General features: G+C 41.0%; 1 protein-coding gene across 3 annotated transcripts in view; it reads left to right on the forward strand.

Annotated features, from left to right (window-relative positions):
* SLC26A5 (solute carrier family 26 member 5) overlaps nucleotides 1-21,375 on the forward strand; it is a 38,936-nt gene that overhangs the window by 13,932 nt on the left and 3,629 nt on the right. For 2 of the 3 annotated variants that reach the window (XM_058021896.1, XM_058021897.1), the window contains exons 5-20: nucleotides 2,605-2,715; nucleotides 3,257-3,438; nucleotides 4,537-4,701; nucleotides 6,500-6,652; nucleotides 7,905-7,987; nucleotides 8,080-8,227; nucleotides 9,859-9,972; nucleotides 10,283-10,360; nucleotides 11,796-11,891; nucleotides 12,659-12,765; nucleotides 13,925-13,994; nucleotides 15,387-15,479; nucleotides 16,395-16,505; nucleotides 17,369-17,575; nucleotides 17,837-17,891; nucleotides 18,425-20,249. In XM_058021896.1, the coding sequence (XP_057877879.1) occupies nucleotides 2,605-2,715; nucleotides 3,257-3,438; nucleotides 4,537-4,701; nucleotides 6,500-6,652; nucleotides 7,905-7,987; nucleotides 8,080-8,227; nucleotides 9,859-9,972; nucleotides 10,283-10,360; nucleotides 11,796-11,891; nucleotides 12,659-12,765; nucleotides 13,925-13,994; nucleotides 15,387-15,479; nucleotides 16,395-16,505; nucleotides 17,369-17,575; nucleotides 17,837-17,891; nucleotides 18,425-18,567 (1,916 nt within the window). In that variant the 3' untranslated portion in view covers nucleotides 18,568-20,249. Of the gene's footprint in view, nucleotides 1-2,604; nucleotides 2,716-3,256; nucleotides 3,439-4,536; nucleotides 4,702-6,499; nucleotides 6,653-7,904; nucleotides 7,988-8,079; nucleotides 8,228-9,858; nucleotides 9,973-10,282; nucleotides 10,361-11,795; nucleotides 11,892-12,658; nucleotides 12,766-13,924; nucleotides 13,995-15,386; nucleotides 15,480-16,394; nucleotides 16,506-17,368; nucleotides 17,576-17,836; nucleotides 17,892-18,424; nucleotides 20,250-21,375 lie in introns of those variants that run through there. The other variant, XM_058021898.1, reaches the window with a different exon arrangement.

Below are 21,375 nucleotides of genomic sequence, written 5' to 3' on the forward strand. Positions count from 1 at the left end.
TCCCTAAGGCTAGAAGTCACCACTTTACACTGGAACCATAGTAGCAGGCAGCAATTTATGTGGTGGAAATAAATCAAAAGCATCATCTCTAATACGGCTGAAAGTCTATAGAAATTTCTAGTAAATTCTTGGAAGTGTCAGCCTAAGTGGAGCCCAGTCCTGAAGCAGGAGCAGGTTCTAGGAAGACAGAGAAATCCAGTGTTCACTATTCTGTGTCCATTCCAGCTCTTGGTGAATGGACCAGTAGAATCTTTTGTTTAGCCCAGCATTTACTATTAGCAGTTTCAGAAGTGTTAGGAGTTTAGAAAGCAGCAGCACTTCTACAGCAATATCATTATGGGGTGCCCACTGCTCTGGGAATGGCAGCTTCACAGTAGCTGCCACAGTCTCAGTAGATTTTTCCACAATGTCTTGGGATCAAGGAAATTCTCTGATTGGTGCAGAGCCTTGTCCAGAGGGTGTTATAATTAAACATAAATAAGTTTACTTCTGTGTTGATTTATTTCATATTTGCACTTCACTTAGGCTGAGGCAGGTCTGAAAAAGTCATCTGTAAATCCAAGATTTTAATGGGTGGTAAACAGTTAAAATAATTAAATACCCTAACTTAGGCTCTGCAGATAATTTCTTTATTTCTGTATCTTCCTGGTTTTGTTTAAGTTTTATGATTAGGGTTATTTTTATTTCCACACAGGGAAGCATAAACTTATCTTCAACTGATAGCTAATGTGGTTAACTCTCAGGCATATCTGTCATATTCTAGGCACAAACATTGTCAGTTGTATACTGAAACATAATTAATGTCATGACCTGAAAGAACACTAAAATGTAAGTGGTCAGCAGTGAACTTTGTACTTCATTTTGTGATTCTTGTTAAAAGTAAACATTATTCATTTGGCGCCTGTAGACATGCCCTTAAACTGCTCCTAATCTTTCCCTTTCTAAAAACACAAAAGTTGAACTTTCAATTTTCTGGAATGAAAGTAATTATAACAAGCATGGCTTCAAAGGAGCCTGGGAATCATTCCAGGCAGAACTACAATGACCACGGTGTTTAAGCCATGGCCTCCTATCAGGTCAATATCTCTTTATTTCCTTGGCACTGACAGTCTCTAAAAATGCCAGTACAAATGCAAGGGAATAAAAGGGTATTCAGATCAGGAACTTCACACAGACCCACCCTCCCAGTTTTGCACACTGATTTTCAGTTCTGGTTACTTGTACTGTTAAGTTCATCATCATGTTAAAGGCCAGACTGTTACAGTACAGGGTGTTTGCTGATGTCAGGAGAGGTACCCCTTGGCTGAGAAAAGATATGTGGGAGGAGTTTCACAAGTACTTAATGAAATGCTCATTTGAGCAAGAGAATCGATGATACCATCAGTCCACTTTTGGTGAGAATATGAATTTTTGGTAAGGACTCAGGTATTGCTTAGGGCTACAAGAACAAGGCCCTGTGACTTACTACACTGCACAAGAGCACTTGGATGGCACAGATCCATTTGGTTTAGCTCTGTTTTTTTTGTAATGTCATGCTTTGTATCCCAGTTTAAATTATTAGGGAGAGGTGTTTTTGAGTATCACTGGCTGTCCGTGGTGGGTGAACCATTGCTTCTGTTTGGAATTTGCACTAACCCACAGGCGTTACCAGCCTGCACTTGTGAGAGTGCAGAACCAAGCCAAGGCAGGATGCAGTGTTTTCTCCTTGAGGCCCATTTGTTCTGTTCTGGTGTCAGTTCTCATTAACACAAGCTATGCAGAGCTATTGTTTTGGCTGGAACTGCTTGGGACAGTTGTGTGCCACATCACATGATGTACACCACTTGCTTGTGGGCCTGGTCCCATGATAAGCACACCCTGAGTCACACGAGGGTGGGAGATCTTCCCTGGTGTCCCTTCGAGCTGTTCCCCCCACAGCTCCACATTGTGCTTGCCAGCCCCCACTACAGATGGAATGATGTGGATTGCATTCCACTGCATGGGACTGGACAGGGCTTAATGACAAAAAGGACTTTGTTTTTGGGAAGGATACCAGGCTGTATAAGCTCTGTGACCTTACAGATTGTCAGAAGTTCTCTGCTTATTTTACATTTTGAAGCATGTTTTGTGGAAACATAAACTGTTATGTCATCCCAGTCATTCTGGGGTGAGGGAGGAGGAAAGTGTTTGGTCAGTTAGGGGTTGCCATGAACACCATGTCTGATGAGAAAAAAAAAGAAAAAGTCAAATATGTCCCACTTATGAGAGTTTGGGTGTTTCTATCTGCAGATGAAAACAAAAGCAACAAAAATAATTTGTTGGCCATTAAGGAGTGCTTGCACCCACAAAGACAAAACAGATGCACACGTGTACACACAAACACACCTGCAGTGCCTGTAATTAGACTTTGGTTTCCTGACTCAACCCATCATGTTTCTAGGCACTGACCTAGAGTATTATACATTTTAAAGACTATTCACTGAAAGATCTCCTATTTTTTAAACCTGGGACAAGTCTCTAGATTTCCTGTTAGGCATGTTCAGTTGTAGTAGACTTAAATCCCTTTGCTTCAGACGTTTTATTTTTGTTGTTAACTTATCATACATATTTGTGTCTGTTTTCTAGGTTTAGCCTATGCTTTGCTGGCAGCTGTTCCCCCAGTATTTGGCCTATATTCTTCATTTTATCCTGTTTTTCTGTATACTTTTTTTGGAACCTCCAAGCACATATCAATAGGTATATCTGTATGCATAACTGAAACTCTGTCTGTATGTGTGTATGTGTGTATTTTTAATAAAGCTGTAAAAAATAAAATCAGAGAAGTAGAAAGTGTAGCTGTTTTCCATAAATTAAAATTTAAGTGCATAGGAGAAATGCAAATGTGTGGAACATATGCAGTACTTTTTATTGTTAGCTTATACATTTTACATAGGAAGCAGTAGAAGAGCATCTTGTATCAGATTAGATCTAAAAATATGTCTTGCAAACTCCTGAACTATGATTTCATTGGTGTGGCTAGGATGAATCTTTAAAGTGCAAAATAGAAACTGAGATCTAAAAAAAATGATGGTGTTTACCTACTGCAGAGATGTATGTTCACCATCTAACTGGCTTTAATTGTGCTGAGTACTGGAGCAGATATGGGGACTAAAAAATACATTATTAAGATAGAAAACTCTTATTTTAGTTTTATTCTAGATATCTCAATAAGAACCACTCCTAAAAAAAAAACTTGCCAAGATTTTAAGCAATTATTTTCCTCTCCCTCTTATTTCAGGTACCTTTGCTGTGGTTAGTATGATGGTTGGTAGTGTTGCTGTGAGAGAAGTGCCTGATGAAATGATTTGTCTGGACTCTAATACTACAAATACTACAGAAATCCTTGAATTTTACAGTGCTAGGGATGCCAAGAGGGTGCAGGTAGCTGTGGCTCTCGCCTTTCTTTCAGGACTTATCCAGGTATGTGCTCACAGTTTGCTGTAGGAGCAGCTGCTGCTGCTGGACTTGCAGGGGGTGCTGAGGGACAGTGGTTGTAACCAGACTTGTGCTTCTGCACTGCTCTGTGTGGGACACAGGCTGCTTTATGGCAGTCTCACCACAGAAATGGGGATGTATTGGAATAGAATCCCACTATTACCAGGTAGATTGTGCCTGGGCTGTTCTGTCCCTCGCTGCTGGGCCAAAGGCAGCAACTGTGGTGTTTCACCCCAGAGACACCTTTAGCTTGCTGGAGGTTGCAGCTGGGCACTAAACAAGTCCAGGCTTGTTAGGAACTCCGTTTACCTCAGGAGAGAAGGCTTCAGGCTATGGTGAAGAGGAAGGAGACAGATTTTGTCAGAGGGTTAATATCCAGAGGTTTATTCCATGGTCACAGAGGTCTGAATCTTGGTAACAGCTCCAGCAGAATCCTGACCGCATGGCCTGATTGACCTTCTAAGCACCAGGTGGAGGGGGAGGGAAGGGACAGGTGAGCCACCAGCCAGGTGGGAGGGGCAGGGTCTCAGGGGAGGATGACACCCAGACAGGCCAATGACCTCTGGGCATAGGGGCATCCTTTGAACTTGACCAACCACACCACAACCTTCCTGGAATGTTAAGCCTGATTGACAGAACTCACTCAGCAAGGGGGCGAGGGGGAAGGGAGAGAGGTATAGGCACACCTGGGGAAGGGACCCGTAAGTTTAAAACAGGATATTACAACACACTGCAACAGGGATGGATGCATTGGAGGCAGGGCTTTATTGGCATCTTAGCTGGATTGGAAAAAAGCAAGATTTTTCCCCTTTTCATTTTTTCCTATCCCATCAGAAAAACTCAACTGACATTCTCTAATCTGTCCATAAATGCATACAAACAGTGCATAGATACATACATACCCATATCTCACACTGGACCTGCCAGTGGCATGAAAGATGGGGTGCATTGATGGCAGCTTACTTTAGAAAAGCCACGTTCAGGTTTGCCTGATCTGGCTTGGGCATTGAGGAGAGGAGAGGGGGTGTGTGCATGCTATACCCAGACTATAGTGGGATGGTTGACCCTTCTCTTTTTCATTAGTTGTGTCTAGGTTTCCTTCGGTTTGGATTTTTGGCCATCTACCTGACGGAGCCTCTGGTGCGAGGGTTTACCACTGCAGCTGCAGTCCATGTCTTCACTTCCCAGCTGAAATATCTCCTGGGCATCAAGACTAACCGCTACAGTGGGCCCCTCTCTGTTGTATATGTGAGCAGCTGCACTTACTGAGCATGCAAATCCCGCATCTAGTTCCTAAGCTTTTCTGCCTGTTTTTGTGCATTATTTGGCACTAAGTAGAATAATCTTCAGTATTGAACACAGGTCATTAAGTGCCATAGTAATATATCAATATCTGGAAGTGCAGCCCAAGAGTGACTTGATAGATTCACACAGTCTGAGATTGTGATAGTGTTCACAGGGGTCCCAGGATAAGGGAAGAGATGAGAATGTTGACTCCATGTTTCAGAAGGCTTGATTTATTATTTTATGATATATATTATATTAAAAGTATACTAAAAGAATAGAAGAAAGGATTTAATCAGAAGGCTAGTTAAGAATAGAAAAGAATGATAACAAAGGCTTGTGACTGACCGAGACAGTCCAGACAGCTGGACTGTGATTGGCCCTTAATTAGAAACAACCACATGACACCAATCACAGATGCACCTGTTGCATTCCACAGCAGCAGATAATCATTGTTTACATTTTGTTCCTGAGGCCTCTCAGCCTCTCAGGAGGAAAAATCCTAGGGAAAGGATTTTTCATAAAACATGTCTGTGACATGAGATGGGCAGATTTCGGGATTCTGCTGAATGCAGTTTCATAATATGAAGGAATATTGTTCATTGAAGCAAATCTCTTGTGCCTTGGAGGGAAATGTGCTCCTGAAATGCTTCACTGTAAATCAGGCATGTTCTGCAAAGCTAGGAAATGTTGCTCTCAGAATCTTTCCACTCTTAAGTGGAAGAAAAGGGGAGATCTCAGATGTCTTTGAAAACCTAAGCTTTTGAGCAGATTGATGGCTCAGCAATAATGAAGCTTCAGGATTTCATCTACATGTAGGTTGCAGAAAATGCTTTGTGGGAATCTTTTTGTATGTTTGTGCAGATAAAACAAACCTTTTGCAAACAAGTCTGCATTAATGATTAATTCCAAAATTTGCTGTTCAGTTCACAAAACTGGGAACCAGTCATACTAATTGCTAAACAAATAGAAGGGAAGTTATAAATTCAAAATGCATACTACCTGAACATCTTGAATTGATATAACATCTTGACAGTTGTAGCAATTTTCAATCTGCATAAGGAAGAGTATGTTTGCCTTCTTTCAAATACCTCTCCAGAGGTTATTTATTTATTTTAATGCAGTGGATTAAGGAGGAATAATCAGTATGGGCAATTATTCACCCTCTAGCAATTTGTGTATTCCAGCAGGTTTTTTTTCCTAACACTCTTTTAGAAAGCATTTTCAATTGAAAGGTATTTGGAATAATGGCCAGTTCAGCAGCATTGCAGGATCATGGTTATTTAACCATATTGTTATGGCAACCTCAATGGTTCTATCAGCAGCTTTACTGTTTTAGAATAGTTTATGCAGCTCTAAGTAAATGTAACTTGCCAAAGAATATTTAAAGGTATTAGAAGGAGTTTGCATTTATTACTTTCAGGTAGCTGCCACTGAAGGATATGTGTGAAAATGTTAAGGATAAGAGACATGGTTTAGTTTAGATTTTTTACCCCATTAAAGTTTTTTCTCCAAATTTTTGCCCCCTTTAAGGAACACTGATATTGTAAATGATTCAAGTGCATTTCTCTCACTGAGATACTCTAGTCTTCTGTGTTTTGTAGGAGCAATGGGTATTTTGGTGAGGCCTTCATTCACTGTGGTTATAAATTTACAATGAAACCACAGCTGAAAAGCAATGTATAATTTGCTCTTCTGTGACAAATCTCCATGAAGATTCTATTTTCTTAAGAATAATTATGATGCTTGTGGTATGTTACAGAGCATGGTTGCCGTGTTTTCAAATATAACGACCACCAATATTGCTACAATGATTGTTGGGTTAACGTGCATTGTTCTGTTGCTGATTGGCAAGGAGATCAATTTCCGCTTTCAGAAGAAGCTCCCAGTTCCTATTCCTATGGAGATCATTGTGGTAAGCCAGTTGGGAAATTCTATGGCTAAATTATGTAGCTGTTCTAAAGCTGTAGAAACTGTCTCATGTTCTGTCTTCTATCTGAGCCTGAGAGTAACTTCCATTGAATATAATTCATTTGAGCTTTGATCCAATTGAAGGTTTGGATTCTCTTAAAATTAAGAACTGGAATGCCCATATGGAGAGCATAAAGTCACAAAGAAGGGTTGAAAAACAAATAAAACACCCCCAGTCCCTTATAGCAGTGGGTAGATACAAAACCCTCTCTATCCAGGAGTTTGGGCTCCTGACTGATTCCCTGCAAGACAATGCGGAGTGTCTGAAGTGGCATTTCCTACTTGGAGTCCAAGAGTGCCATTTCCCCCATGGAGTCTAAGACCTCTGAACCCTTTCCTGAAGGAAGGTGCTTACAGATGCCTGTGAGATGCCTGCAGAGGTTCTGCAGGGCTTGCTTGCTTTTTGAAATGCAGTAGCAGAAAGTAGAGCAGGAACCATCAGGACTTAATACTTTTTCCTTTCTCTGTTTCTGAGACTGATAACTGGCTGCAGCACTGATTCTCTTTCAAACAACTATTCTAAAATACCTCTGTAAAACAGACTGTCATAATACACACAAAGCCTACAGCTCAGACAAGCTTTTTTCTTTAAAAGTTATTTGATTTAAAAATGAGTTCTCAGATTACTATAGATCTCAAAAAACCTGCACATAATGGAGTCAAGAAAGGAGATAATTGAAGGTATGGGCACAATCTAGATAGAAGGAATAAAGAAAAGGGATGCTGGTGAGAGATGAGTGAGATGTGTAATAGGGTATTTTTTGATAGGCAAGAGCAAAACAATGTTCCTTGTTTTGCTGTTGCATCAATTCTCTTTACAGGTAACAGGCTATGCACATACAAATAAGTCAGTGCACACAGGCAGGAGTGTCCTTGCATTTGATTTTTCCAATACACTCATTTGCCTGAGCTTGGCTTAGGCAAAGGGAATTTGAGTGATTCATATCATACCATAGCATGTTCCATTTAACTTTTTACAAAAAACTATAAAATCAGGGTGAGTTGGACATGATGAAGGGAAAATCATGATACTCCCTCCTTTTTGTCTGTTTTTTAGCCCCTAACTCATAGAAAACTGACTGACAGTAAATGTAACCCCTTGTGTTTATTAATTGTAGTCAGCCAACCTTTATATCTCTTCAAGTGGCTTTATCTCTTTTTAGATAATGTTTACAAATGTGTTTGTGGATTTTTAGGTCATTATTGGCACAGGAGTTTCAGCTGGAATGCATCTGCATGAGTCATACAAAGTGGATGTTGTTGGGAATATTCCTCAAGGGTAGGGATGATACATTCTTATTAAGACTGTCTTTTCTGTATTGCTTATAGTTCTTACCATATTAATTTATAAATCTTAATTTCATCTCCAAGGTTACGTGCACCAACCGTTCCTGACATTGGGCTAATCCCAGCAATATTTGTGGATGCAGTGGCAATTGCAATAGTTGGATTTTCAATGGCTGTATCAATGGCCAAGATCTTTGCCCTTAAACATGGTTACACCATCGATGGGAATCAGGTAAAAGTAGCAGAGTTGATTTGTTGAAAATTCTCAGTAGCACCTTTGTTATATCATTAAAGTAGGGTGTGATATTGGCAAAAATGAGGATTTCTTCAATAGTGGAATCGAGCCAGATTTTTGACAGCCTACAGATTTAAAGGCCAGGAATTAATGTAAGTTCTTCTTCTGGCTGTGTTTAAAAAACCAGTTTCACTTTTAGCTTCATTTTGGGAAACCTGCTTCTGCTATACTTGGACATATGCATGGCTATTAATTTTTGGGACAGGCATAACTTGGCCATACTGTCCTGATGAGCAGCTGCATTTTCTCTGCTTTCTGTAATAGAGCAAAGCACAGAGGTCCCATATGATAAATACAGTATCTTATGTGTCAAAGAACTCTTGTTCTAGAGTTTAAAAATTCCAATTATGTTTTATATTTTCTTTTTATTCGCAGCCATTGCAAATGGGCAATGTTTTCTGGGGCAGCAATTGGCCCTGTCTGTACTTGGCATTCTGAGTATGATTTGAGTGATGAGGACTGTGTTTAGGACTCCCTAAAAATAAAATAGGTGTCCTCCTCACCCACTCTGGCCTTCCTGTGCAGTTTAGAATCAATACTTCAATTGGATTATTGGTTTATATCATTGTGGTGTCAAGGGAGACAGAGCTTCCCTTGACACCACAAGGGAATCTCATCCTTCATGTCATTGTGCTCTGTTACCCACAGAAGAAGAGGACAAATCTGTAGCTGCATGAATGTAATTGGCTCTATTTATCTTAAACATAATCATTGCTGCCCTGAGTTAAGCATCTAAATCTTTTCCTCAGGAGGTGCCAGATTGTACTTCACCTGGGTGTTAAACTGTAGCACTCCTTGTCACAGTAGCAGTGCATGCCAAGTGTTTAAATGAATCCAAAAAGGATTGTACAAATGCAAAGAGAAGAATCTCATTGAGGGCTGTTGGAAATGTGTGACTCAAATCACTCGGTTACAAATAACAAGATGCAGAGTAGTCTGGGGAGGCTTCATTAGAAGCAAATAATTTCTTAGGCATCAGAAATGCAGTACTGAGGTAAATGGAGCTCCTGACCTCACCCATGGGAGCAGTTCTCATGTGGGATCTTCCAGAGGAAGCAGCAGACACTCATTGGTTTTTCCATGTACAGCAATGGATTACCACTCCTGGAAGCACATGCAGGGCTGCTCATGGTTTTAAACACACAGAGTGGGAAGCAAAGAAAGGTGTTTGCATGAGAAAACATTTTTCATGTATATTCAGGGTTAAAATTCAAATTATCCCCAAGATGAAGAAATCCTTAAAACAAGCAGTGCTGGTTTTATTTTCAGTCTGATTAATTATTCGTTTTTATTTTCAGTCTGATTAATTCTTGTAACATTTTGGGATAGGAAATGTCTCCAGCATTTCATCAGAGGCTTTTCTTAACAGATGACTACATGCATCAGCTTGTGCTTGTGTGAGAACTACAAGTATAAGCTACAATTAGGTTGCTTATGCTCTACAATGAGGTTGCTAGAAAGCAATGTAAATAAGATGTGGTTGTTAATGTCTGTGGATAGTTCCAGCTTGGTACCACTACTAAGTGTAAGTGTATATTTGGCTTTCTTTGCTCTGTTGTTCAACACAGGAACTTATTGCCTTGGGAATATGCAACTCTGTGGGGTCATTTTTCCAATCCATTGCAATCACATGCTCAATGTCTCGGAGTCTTGTCCAGGAAAGCACTGGTGGAAAAACTCAGGTATGTAGAATACCCAATCCTGGGCCAAATGAAGTTGACTCTTTGGAGCTCCAAAACTAAAGTCTGAAGCTTATCTAGATGGCTATATTTCTCTGCCTGAGCCAGAAGAATTAACTGGAGTTTCCCATGTTTCAAATCCAGACTGGGCCGGGATAGAAAGTGGCAGGATGGGCAAAATGGGTGAACTAAATGGAAGGAATCAAAAGTCATTTGTACAACCAGCCTTGTTGAAAGCACAAGGGGCTAGCTAATCAGTAATATTTCCCCTTGGGAACACTTCTGAATAATCTCTGGCTTTTTTTTTGTTCAGATTGCAGGTGCACTCTCTGCAGTTATGGTTCTGTTGGTGATTGTGGCTATTGGATACCTTTTTGAACCACTTCCACAGGTAAGGGACTTTTGCATATTAGGGATTGCATTGACTGTGAACAGAGGCCTATGAGTATTGCTAAAACTTGAAGTTGTGGGAGAGTTAGTAAACAACAGTTAGGCTTTGATCCAGAAAGCTTTAAATTTTGTATGCATTTCTGCTGTAAATTAGCCTAGAAATAAATAGTGTTTTGAACAACTCAGCATGATTTTTGTTGTTGTTTTTTGTATTGGATATCCTGGACTCTGTCTTTAGAACATAAGAATACCTTTAAGCAATTCCCCTTTAGAACTGTTTAGGTTGGAAAAGGCCTTTAAGATCATTGAGTTCAGCTGTTAGCTCAGCACTGCCAAGCCCACCACTGAATCATGCCCCTAAGTGCCACATCTACTTGCTTTAAATGTCTCCAGGGATGGTGACTCAACCACCTCCTGGGTAGCCTGTTCCAGTTCTTGACAAACACTTCCATGAAGAAACTTTTCTTCATATCCAATCTAAACTTCCCCTGGCACAACTTGAGGGATTTCCTGTCATTCTGTCACATTTTATTTTGCAAGAAGAGTCCATTCCTCACCTGGCCACAACCTCCTCTCAGACACAGAGAGTGATAAGCTCTCCTCTGAGCCCCCTTTTCTCCAGGCTGAACACCCCCAGCTGCTCCCCATGAAACTTGTGCTCCAGACCCTTTCCCAGCTCTGTTCCCTTCTCTGGACTCTCTCCAGCCCCTCAATGTCCTTCTTGTACTGAGGGGCCCAAAACTGAACAGAGGATTTGTGATGTGGCTTCACCAGTGCCGAGCACAGGGGGACAATCCCTGCCCTGGTCCTGCTGGCCACATTGGATTGCAGCACAGCAATTCTGGGTTGAAGTTAAAAAGTTAAAAGAAAGTCACAGCTTGGCCAGTAGAAGGCTGGGGCTGGATAATGGCTCAGCATAATGAGTTGTGTTTGCTGCTGTTTATACTTATTTGTATAAAAATATATTTATGTGAAAAAGTATATTTCTAACTTTAAAAAAAAATCTGTTTCTGGTGATATGCAAAGGATGATACACAGTTCCTGTTTCTTGTTATAGGAGTTGGACCTTGGGTTACAACCATATGACTATTGCAGGAATTGTTTCAGTATGTTGTAGAGAAACATGAATTTGAGATTATAGTCTACTGCTTCAGGCACTGTAAGTGTAGCAGCATGAAGTGTAGGAGCATGTGATTTCTCTTGCTAGGAAAGAGTAAATCAAACTGAACTGAACTGGTTTGCCCATTCTGCAGCTGCAGTAAAAGCACATGTCCACTGAACTACCTGAAAAGTTGTGGGGTTTTGAATAGAACATCTATTCAGTGGACTTATATCAGTTATAAAGCACAGAAGTAGTTATTTGTGATCCTTTGTAGTTCTTATTTGACATTGGGTTTATTTTGCTTCTGAAAATTGCATTTTTATAATGTTCTTAGACAGTGCTAGCTGCAATTGTCATGGTGAACCTGAAGGGAATGTTTAAACAGTTTGCAGATGTCATGCACTTCTGGAGAACTAGTAAGATCGAGCTGGTGAGTATTGCACAGCTCAGTGCTTATATTTTACTGTACTAAATTTGTTGCTATCCCCAAAATGGTGTAGAAACTTACCAAGGAATTACAAATTAGTGTTGTATTGCAGGTGGACATAAGTCAGGGAGCTGTAAGTACCCTGGGAGAGTGATCTGTTGGAGACAAGAATATTTTTGTTGTTGCTCAACAATCTTATAACTCAGTCAGAAGTAGTTTGGTTGTGGGAAAAGCAAAAGCTCTGGCAGTTTTGCTATAGAAACTGCCCTAAAGGCTGTGGGGATGTCTGAGAAGAATTTGAAAACAGAATAACAAAGAAAACCACGTGAAGGTATTTGCCGTCTTTTAAGACAAACCAAAAACCTGGCTGGAGTGGACCAGAGCTAAGAGTGCATTGGAGGGAACATTTTGGTGGCATTTCTGTCCTGGATGAACTGGCTGGTGGAGCTGGGTTAGAGCTACTTGCAAGCCTTGAATATTTTTTTTATCTTAAGATTTTTGGAGTCTGATGATGGTAGAACAAGAATCCTTGGAGAACAGGACTTAAGGCATTAATTAATATGTGACAGTTTGTCATATGTTAGAGTGCCTTGAGCTTTTATGCCCTTCTGAAAGGTTGAGGCAGTTCCCATCTGGCATCATGATGGGTTGCATTAGAGCCTGTTCCTGGTCAGAAGTGATACATAGGTTTTGTGGTTGGGTTCTGCTGTTGTTTTTGTTGTTAACAGGAAAGAGGATGCATAATAATTCACACCTTTGTTTTGTTTTAGGCCATCTGGGTGGCAGCTTTTGTGGCTTCTCTTTTGCTGGGACTAGACTATGGTTTGCTTAGTGCAGTTACATTTGCAATGATCACCGTTATTTACAGAACACAAAGGTCAGATTTCTTTATCAAAATTAATGTTTGCTGATCTTCTATGTGGTTTTGTTTGCTTAAGGGGTGCAAATAAACAGAAGTCCATCCCACCCTCTTCAACTGCATGCTGAATGGAATTTCCTTCCTAATATAGGTCATGCCCTTTGGCTCTGATCCAGGGTTCACATTTTCTTTTTCTGAGAACAAAATTTTTAGAGAGCATGAACTTGTACTCTCAGTAATAAACAGAAGATTTTTCATTTCACATAGTGGTTAATCTTCTTGTTTATTTCTTTTAATGCGTAGAGTTTAGAACTTTAAATCTTCTTTCTGCCAGTTTCAGTATGATCATGTTTTGTGTGCACTAATTGTCACAGACAAGCTGAGGTTGTGTCAGGTTATCATGGGATGAATGCTTAGGTATTTTAAAGGAAAGTTGTAATTTGTAAAATACAGTGGCTGTTCTAGTGTTCAAGTCACTTCTCCCCATTCAAAGTGACAAGGCTCTTATTGTGAAGCTTTCCAGGTCTACAGTGAAGTGATTTCTTGCATGTGTGGATAGGACTGGCATGTGAGGTTTCTGGGCTCAGGGTCTGGGACAGGTGGAAACTGTGTAAAAGTCTTGGTTCTGTCTCCATTGGAGTGAAAACAAATTGTGAAATTTCCACTCTGCATAAATAAGAGTATTTTTCTGCTATCTCTACACAGTTTTATTCTTGCAAACAGAACAGTCATGTACTTTGCTGTCACAGTTCTTGTGAGTTGGGAATATTCATCTGCTTAGACATTGTCCTGGGAGCAGAGTAGCTCTTCAAAACTGCAGCATGTTTTCTGTCAGTGTGAGCTTGCATATTTGCAGGACAGTCAATAGAGTTGCATAGAGTTGTCCTGGGGTGACAGAGAATTTGCTCTGTCCTTTTGCATGTTCTGACTCATGCTTTTCAGAAAATGACAACATTTCAGTGCTAAGCTTATAAATTGATTTTGCACTGACAGAACCAACTTTCTTTTAAATGTATTCTGCCATAAACTGCTCCCTGCATTTAACCATGTTTAGATAATCCTGTACCAGACAGGCCCTGCAGAATGACCATTTAAAATAAGTTTCAGTCTTTGTTAAACACTCACTTTTCCACTTTGTAAGTGATAATACAGAAATACTTGTTTCCTTTCTCTCTAGACCTAAATACAGAATCCTTGGTCAGATTCCTAACACTGACATCTACTGTGATGTGGAAGAGTATGAAGAGGTAGGAACATGTTCTTCTGCATTGAGGAGTTTCATTCAGTGGAGCAGAGACAGCTGTGGCAATTTGCTGCTTTGTCCTACCACACTGCACATGCAGTGCTGCCTGCTGAGCGTTCACCTGTGTTGAAAGGAAATAAATTTGGGTTTAGTAGTAAAAGTTGCTTTGTTCAAAATGCAAGCTCTTTGTACTGCACATACATTTCCCCAGGCAGTGACCAAAAGTACTTTTACACTAGTTCCATTGTCCCAGTGTTTAGGAATACCACTGCTAAACCTGCTATGTAAACAAGTGCATACCAGGCCACCTTCTTTATTTGTGTGGCAGTAGTGCATGGAATCCATGGAACCCAGGATGCAAACTTGTGTGTTCTTCAGAATTGCACAAACTGTTCAAAACAGCATCCCACCCATCCCCTGCTCATTAAATATATGTGATTCATGGCACAATTGTTCATCATGCACTTAGCTTCTCATAAATGCCATTTTGTTCAACCAAAGGTTGATGAAAGCATTACATTTTTCAGTGCAGTGGATATAAATATGCTGTATTTATTCCCAAACAACAGCTACAATTTTCTGCACTCCCTGCTCTGTTCTCAGAGATGCTGCTATGAAAGTTACATCGCCCTTTACTGAGGAACCAGTCTGTAAAAACCTGTGGGAAAAGATCATGCAGTTCTGCTTTAAATATGATGCAAAGCAGGAGCATGAGTGCTCACATTTAGATCTGCATGCAAAGGAGAGCAGACTCCCTTTGTGTTACACTGAATGCAGTCAGCATTTCCTCCTGGTGGAGGTGGGGCTGGCAGCATATGGCAGGCTGGGTCTGTGCTGCTGGCCAGGTCATTTGCATGCAAAATGTCCCAGTTCAGCCTGTTTTGTTAGAGATGACTGCATTTAAAGGAGGGGAGAGAAGTGAATATCAAGACCTGTCTGAAGGTCTGGATAAAACCACAGATTTGAAAGGTTCATTTTTTTGGTACCTGGGGAGTCAAGAAAGGAAAAGAGAGAAAGAGGGAAATGAGTTATTATGCTTGTTGAAAGGGAGGGGGAAAGGAAGCAATTCTAGGAGTGCATGATTTCCTCACGGTAATACCAGCTGCAAATAGCAACATGAAAGAGCTGCAAATATTTAATTTTTATGGCTGTACATTTTGGTGTAATATAGAAGGAGAAATGTTACCAGGCATTGATGGTGTGCAGTAGCACACTGGGAGAGGGGGAGGTTCTGATCTCCTGGTTGCCTTTGCTCACAACAGTGCCAACCTTCTTTATCTGGCACATGCTGAGAGCCATCCAGGGTTGGCTGGTGCACTGCTGCATGTTCATGTGTCTTGTGATTACACAGGGGTCTTTACTCTGTTTAACTGTTCACATCCAATATTTTCCTTAGGTTAAAGAATATCCTGGCATCAAAATATTTCAAGCTAATACATCTCTTTATTTTGCTAATAGTGAGTCATATGCAAGGGCACTGATAAAAAAGGTGAGTAAAGTAAATTCTTTAATGTCTGTGTCCTAAAAATTCAAACTGGCTTCTGAAACTTAGTTGTCTTTGAGCTCCTTTAGTGTAGCCCTTAGCACAGTGTTTCTCAGCCTGCAGCCCCTGGTGATCTGTACAATATGAGAAGGTTATCCTCCAGCCAGCTACAAATTATCTTAGGAAGCAACAACATGGTGGGAGGGAATAAACAAAGTGTGGCCTCATACTGACTGCTCGTGAGTGGAAAGTGGTGGGTGCAGAACTGGTCAAACACAAACTGGTCAGACCTTTTTTTTCAACGGGAAAATAGTTGCTGAGCTGAAAACAAAATGGGAATAAAAGTTTCCTTGTTGGGTAACTAACTTTACTGGAGTGTAAGATGTGGAATCCTGTGGGCATTTAGTGCCTCCCACGGGCAGCAGATGAGCTGCAGGCAGGGTGTGCCTCACTGCCTGTGTCACCCCTGCTGTCACTGGGTAGCAGTGGCAACAGCAGAGCCCCTGACCCGGTGACAACTGTGCCTGTACTAACTTCTGAAACATTTTTCTGTAGCTGCCATAGCGAGTCTTATACAAACCAGGTGGGTGGTACTTGCCCTCACAAAGCAAGAGATATTGGTGATTATTGCCCAAGTGCACTCTCTCCCCTTTGCTCTCTGCACTCCAATCAGCATTTGGTGGAAACACGACACTCTCTGATTTCAAGAAAAGAATGAGATGAATCTTTCCCTCATCTTGTTAACACAGTGCTTGCCAAGATGATTCCTTCTTTACACTGTTCTCACCCCCACCAAGGGAAGCTGGAAAATGCAGGCTTCTTGTTTAAATTTATGGCAGTGATTAATTCGGTGCAAATTGATACTCCAGTGCCATCCTAACAAGATGAGTCTCCTCTGATCATACTTTCTTCTCCTGACAGACTGGAGTGGACCCTGCTGCCTTATTAAAAGCAAGGAGAAAAGCCCAGAAGCGCCATGCCAGGGAGATAAAGGCAGCAAATGAACAGAGAAAGAAAGCTGTGCTGAAGCTGGTGAGCTCTTCTGTCAATATTTACCTCTGCTTTATCAGCTTGCAGGCTGCTCTCAGGTGTTACCACTCTTGTGTGCTGCTTAGGGAGGAAGTGCTGTGCACTGGGGACAGGTGGCTGAAGGAACAGTGTAAGGATCAGAGGCTCACTGCTGTATTGGATAATTATGTTGGACCTTGATTGCATTCAGGTAGCACAGAGTAGCACAGAAACTCTCCACAGTCATGCTGTCTCACCAACAGTGGTGTTGGCAGAAATCAAAGGGACTCTGCCCCTCCACACACACTTGGAATAATAATGTAGGAATAATATAGAATAAAATTAATTCTAATTAGCAGCCCCTGTAACAAGAAGGTGCCATCCCCTCTGCTAATCCTGGCATGGCCCAGATACACTGAGAAGGGTTATTTGGGACATGCTTGTACTTTTATGCATATATAAATTCACCACCATGGTGGGAGAGAGTGTGTGATTTTACCATAGGAAACCTAAAAAAGGCCTAACTTCAGAGCCCAATTGCTGTTCTTTATTTTTAATATATAGGTCTTGATGGGATAAGGCAAGGAAATGGAGTACAAATGTGACAGTAAAGTTGAACAGGTGTCAGTGTTTGAAGGAAAATGGTAATTCAGTCCTGAGATAACAGCTTTGAGCTGCTTGTGTGTGACTGTTAAAAGGCTGAGCATGAGAGAACAAACCTTGATATACACAAGATATGGAAGTGTGTGTGCCTGTCAAGCCAGTTTCTGTAATGACCAGCAGCTTCTCAACTTTTAAAGGCTTAAAGAGCACCAGTGAGGGGAGCAAAGGGATTTACACTGAAAAAGCATTGATTGCCTTTAAGCTTTGTTCATCTTCTCTCCCAGACGAACGACGTAGAAGCAGGTGTAAAACATGAGATAGCCAGTGATGACTTACCTGTGAATGGAAAATTTGCAGATTCTAGTGTACATGACATGTCTCCTGAGGAGCATGAGCATTTTGTGGAGCCCAAATCAGATATTCACTCTTTAATCCTGGATTTCACCCCGGTGAACTTTGTGGATTCAGTTGGAGCAAAAGCACTAAAATCAGTAAGTAGGGGTTTTTTCTCCCAGAAAACCTCACAGAAAACTTTTCAGATACCAAATAAGGAGCCTGTCAGCATGAGACATAACTGCCTGTTTAAATACAATCCAGTATCTCACCTAGTCACTGGTTTAATTTTGTAAGTTTTAGCTGAATACTGGGGAATGTGTTCTCTGCAGCTTTCACAGTATTTGGCTTCCAGAACTGTGTTTGATGTGTATGATGATGTATTATCTGCATTTAACTTCAGCTTTACTCTGTTGTAGATTATAAAAGAACACAACAAAGTTGATATATATGTCTGCATTGCCGGCTGTAGTGGTGAGTAGAGATTTTTGTTTTTGTGAGCTTTATGGGAGAGATTGTGTTTTAACTCCTTCCCTCTGCTCCCCAATTTCCTGCTGCCAGTAGTGCCTCAGTAGTATCAGCACTTCACATAAAATTGGATTTGAGGAAAAGCAAGAGCCTTAACTTCAGTGAAAGTAGAGCACTGATGAAATGAGCTTTGTGAGGAGGGGATCCTGCTCCCATTTCTTCCAGCTGGCAAGTTGTGAATATCACACTTAACTTAGTATCTTGAAATTGTAGTGGTAATGGAATGAGGAGAAAAACCTGAAATGTTCCAATATCCAATATTTGGGATTGTAACATCTTCTGCCAAGAATAGGCCTCTGCCTATGCCTGCATAGGCACAGACTGCTTGGAGTAAAAGTAGCATGTGATGCACTTGACTATTTCAATTTTTTAGTAACAAAAAGTAAGAGAACAAGTTCTCATCTTCCTGCTATGCCATTGTCTTCCATCCTTGTACTTAAGTGTATGTGCTGATGCCATGTTTGGGTTTTGTTTTGTAGGCCCTGTTATGAATGAGCTGACAAGACTGAATTTTTTTGATAAAAGTGTAACAAGAGAGTTGCTGTTTCACAGTGTTCACGATGCTGTCCTTGCCTGCCAAATGAAAGATGGGTCTGCTGCACAGGCTGGCTCTGACCTTTGAAGAGTGGCACTGAGCAGAATGGGAGCCAGGTCTATGCTGATGGAGATTCTTTCTGAATATTTAATTTGCACAGTTTGAAGAGAGCCTGAGGCCGTTTCCACCTATGGGTATGGGGTGGTGTTTGTTTTTTGTAGGGAAAGTAGAAAAGGAAACGGAAGCCTTCATGCTCTTGAATTTTTTCCTTTGATCAGGGTATAGCCTTCCAATAATAAAGAAGCACAAAATTATGCAAGAAAAGAAAATTCAGTGTATTTTGCTGCAGTCAGAATCTGATGGACGAGGTGACATTCCTATTCCTGTTGAGAAAATGGGCACTTTAACTCACTACACGTGGGATCTTGCAGGAGGTAACTGTTCTGCAAGTGCAATACACTGTACCAGTGTCTTTAAATAACTTTATTAGATGACTTTTAAAGCCTGATGTCAACATCTGCATACAACAGATTGGTACAATTTATAATACTTTGCCAGCTGGATTAATGAATTCACACTGGTAGCATTTATCTGCTGCTGTTTTTAAACCTGGATGGTAGAGTTTTGGTTTTTTTTTAAATACCTAACCTGTCTCAGCTATACCCAAATTCTTCATTTCTGCTCTAAGTGAACTTGAAGTCAGAAACTCATTGTTTAATTATTCCATTATCAGTACAGTACTTGCACTGCCAAAACTTGGTTAGGCTTTCTAGAAAACACAGCTGATTTTAATCTAAACTTAATTTATCTTCAGAGTTTAAAGACAAAATTGGTTTAAGACAGGAATGAAGCCTATTTAAGTTAAGAACTGATGCCCTATATGCAGTCTCTTAAGATGGAATAAAAATTTAGGCAAGGTCTCAATGGTTAAAAAAAAAAAAAAAAGGTATTTTTCTGTTGCCTATCTTCCTTCCAGTAGTGCTGCTTCTGCCACAGCTTTTAAGTGCTTTGAGAAACAGAGTTCAATATAACTCAAAAACGGTACATGTTTGGGTTTTTAAAAGAAACAGTAGCATGGGATTTCTTTTTCTATTGTCAGCCTGGCCACTGCAGTACTGTCTCACTTCAGGTGTGAGGTGGAAACCATGGAAATCATGCAAAAGAAATCTTCAATGCTCCTGTTTCTCTCACAGCAGTCACTGTGAAGCTCAGCAGAGGCAGAAACCTAAAAGCATTTCTCTGTAGGTTATTTTGACAGCACAGGGCAAGTGAGGCATCAGTGACATTTCACTCAGCACCCTCAAATCACAGGTCCAGTGCATAAGGAATTCAGACACCTTCCTCACCTCTGGTCACAGAATGTAATAATCTTGTTTTATTTCAGGCTCTTACACTTAGGGCTTACTTCAGGTAAACATTTAGGGCTTGCTTCAGGTAAACTGTTTCCAGGGACCAGGGGAGTTGGGGAAGATACTTTGTTTCCTCAGACTCCCCTGCCCATAAGGATGGGAAGCTTTCTGCATCAGAAATTGCTGCTTAGCTGGAGTTCCAAGGATGAAGTGCATGCATGTGAAGACAGTGTGTGTGCTTATTTAAACAACTTTTGGTACATTTTATAATGTTAACTAGTTCAACAAGCCTTTGTATCTACATACAGTATATTTTTCTACTTTCAGCTTGTTGCAGCTTCAGTTTTTACCTCTCTAGTCTCTTCAGTTCACATTGAAATCCTGTCAAGTTCCAAAATAAAGTGTTGTCACTTGTCAAAATTTTCCACTTTGTCTTGGTGAGACTCGGTCTGAGGGACAGGCTGAGAGCCCCAGATACAAGTGTGCTGCCAGGAGAGGTTTCCACCTCCAGGCAGTGTTCCCTGCTCTGCTGCTTCCTGCTCCTCACTCCTCCAACCCCCACGACTCCCTCTCCATTTCAGGCCTCACAGGGATACACAACTAAAGCTGGATCTCCCACTGTGGCAGAAACAGATGCACTTCCCAGGGAGCTGCTGAAATGCTGGACTGAAAACCTTTGCCCAAGAAAGTCCCACATCCCAGACCATGCAGAACAAGTGCTCCTGCATCAACTCCCCAGGAATGCTGGCAACTCATCCACAGAACAAAATTTTCAGCAGTTTTGCTCATCTCTTCCTGTGTTTGGCTGCCACCAGCTGAAGCACTGGCAGCCTGAGCCAGCCCCTAAAAAGGGAACCCATTTCCTCTTCCCTGCACTCATTAACTGACCACCATCCAAAAGTGCCACAATAAACAACCCCAGGTCCTTTCCCCTTGTGACAGGGCTCCAGTCTGTCTGCAGGGACAGGGGAGTGCCTCCCCCCTGCTGCTGAAGCCCCACCACAGCAGATGGCACTGCATGGCCTAAATGTGGCTGGTACTTTGTAATAATCAGGGTCATGTTCCTTTCCCCTCCTTTTCTTGCAAGAGCACTGATGATAATTCAGGATACCTGGTAAGATCCAAACTCTTTCTCCATACTTCACTTACCCTTCTCAAATAAAAGCTACACTTGATTTCAAGTGCTGCTCCTGGTAAACAGAGATGCTGTCAGTGCTGCTTTCTGAAAATGAGAGAAACACTCTGTCCCACCAATAAACCTGCATCCCTCCCCAAAATGTTCTTCCTGAAATGACACACAAGTATTGAGATTGACCAGGTTTCCATATCAAGACACTGACACCAGCCAGAACCCTAGCCCAGTCCATGGCTGCATACTCTCCCTATTGCACACATTTCCTATTAAAAAAAAATAGAAGTGGCTTCATAATTTAAGCTTGATAAATTGATGGGTCTCATTTTGATACAACTGACAATAAAACTTCTCCCACTTCCAAGACAAAGCAGTTCCCAAAAGCATTTTTTCCCTCAGGTATTTCTTTAAACT

Source organism: Melospiza georgiana, chromosome 4 (assembly GCF_028018845.1).
Source record: "Melospiza georgiana isolate bMelGeo1 chromosome 4, bMelGeo1.pri, whole genome shotgun sequence".
Lineage (NCBI taxonomy): Eukaryota > Metazoa > Chordata > Aves > Passeriformes > Passerellidae > Melospiza > Melospiza georgiana.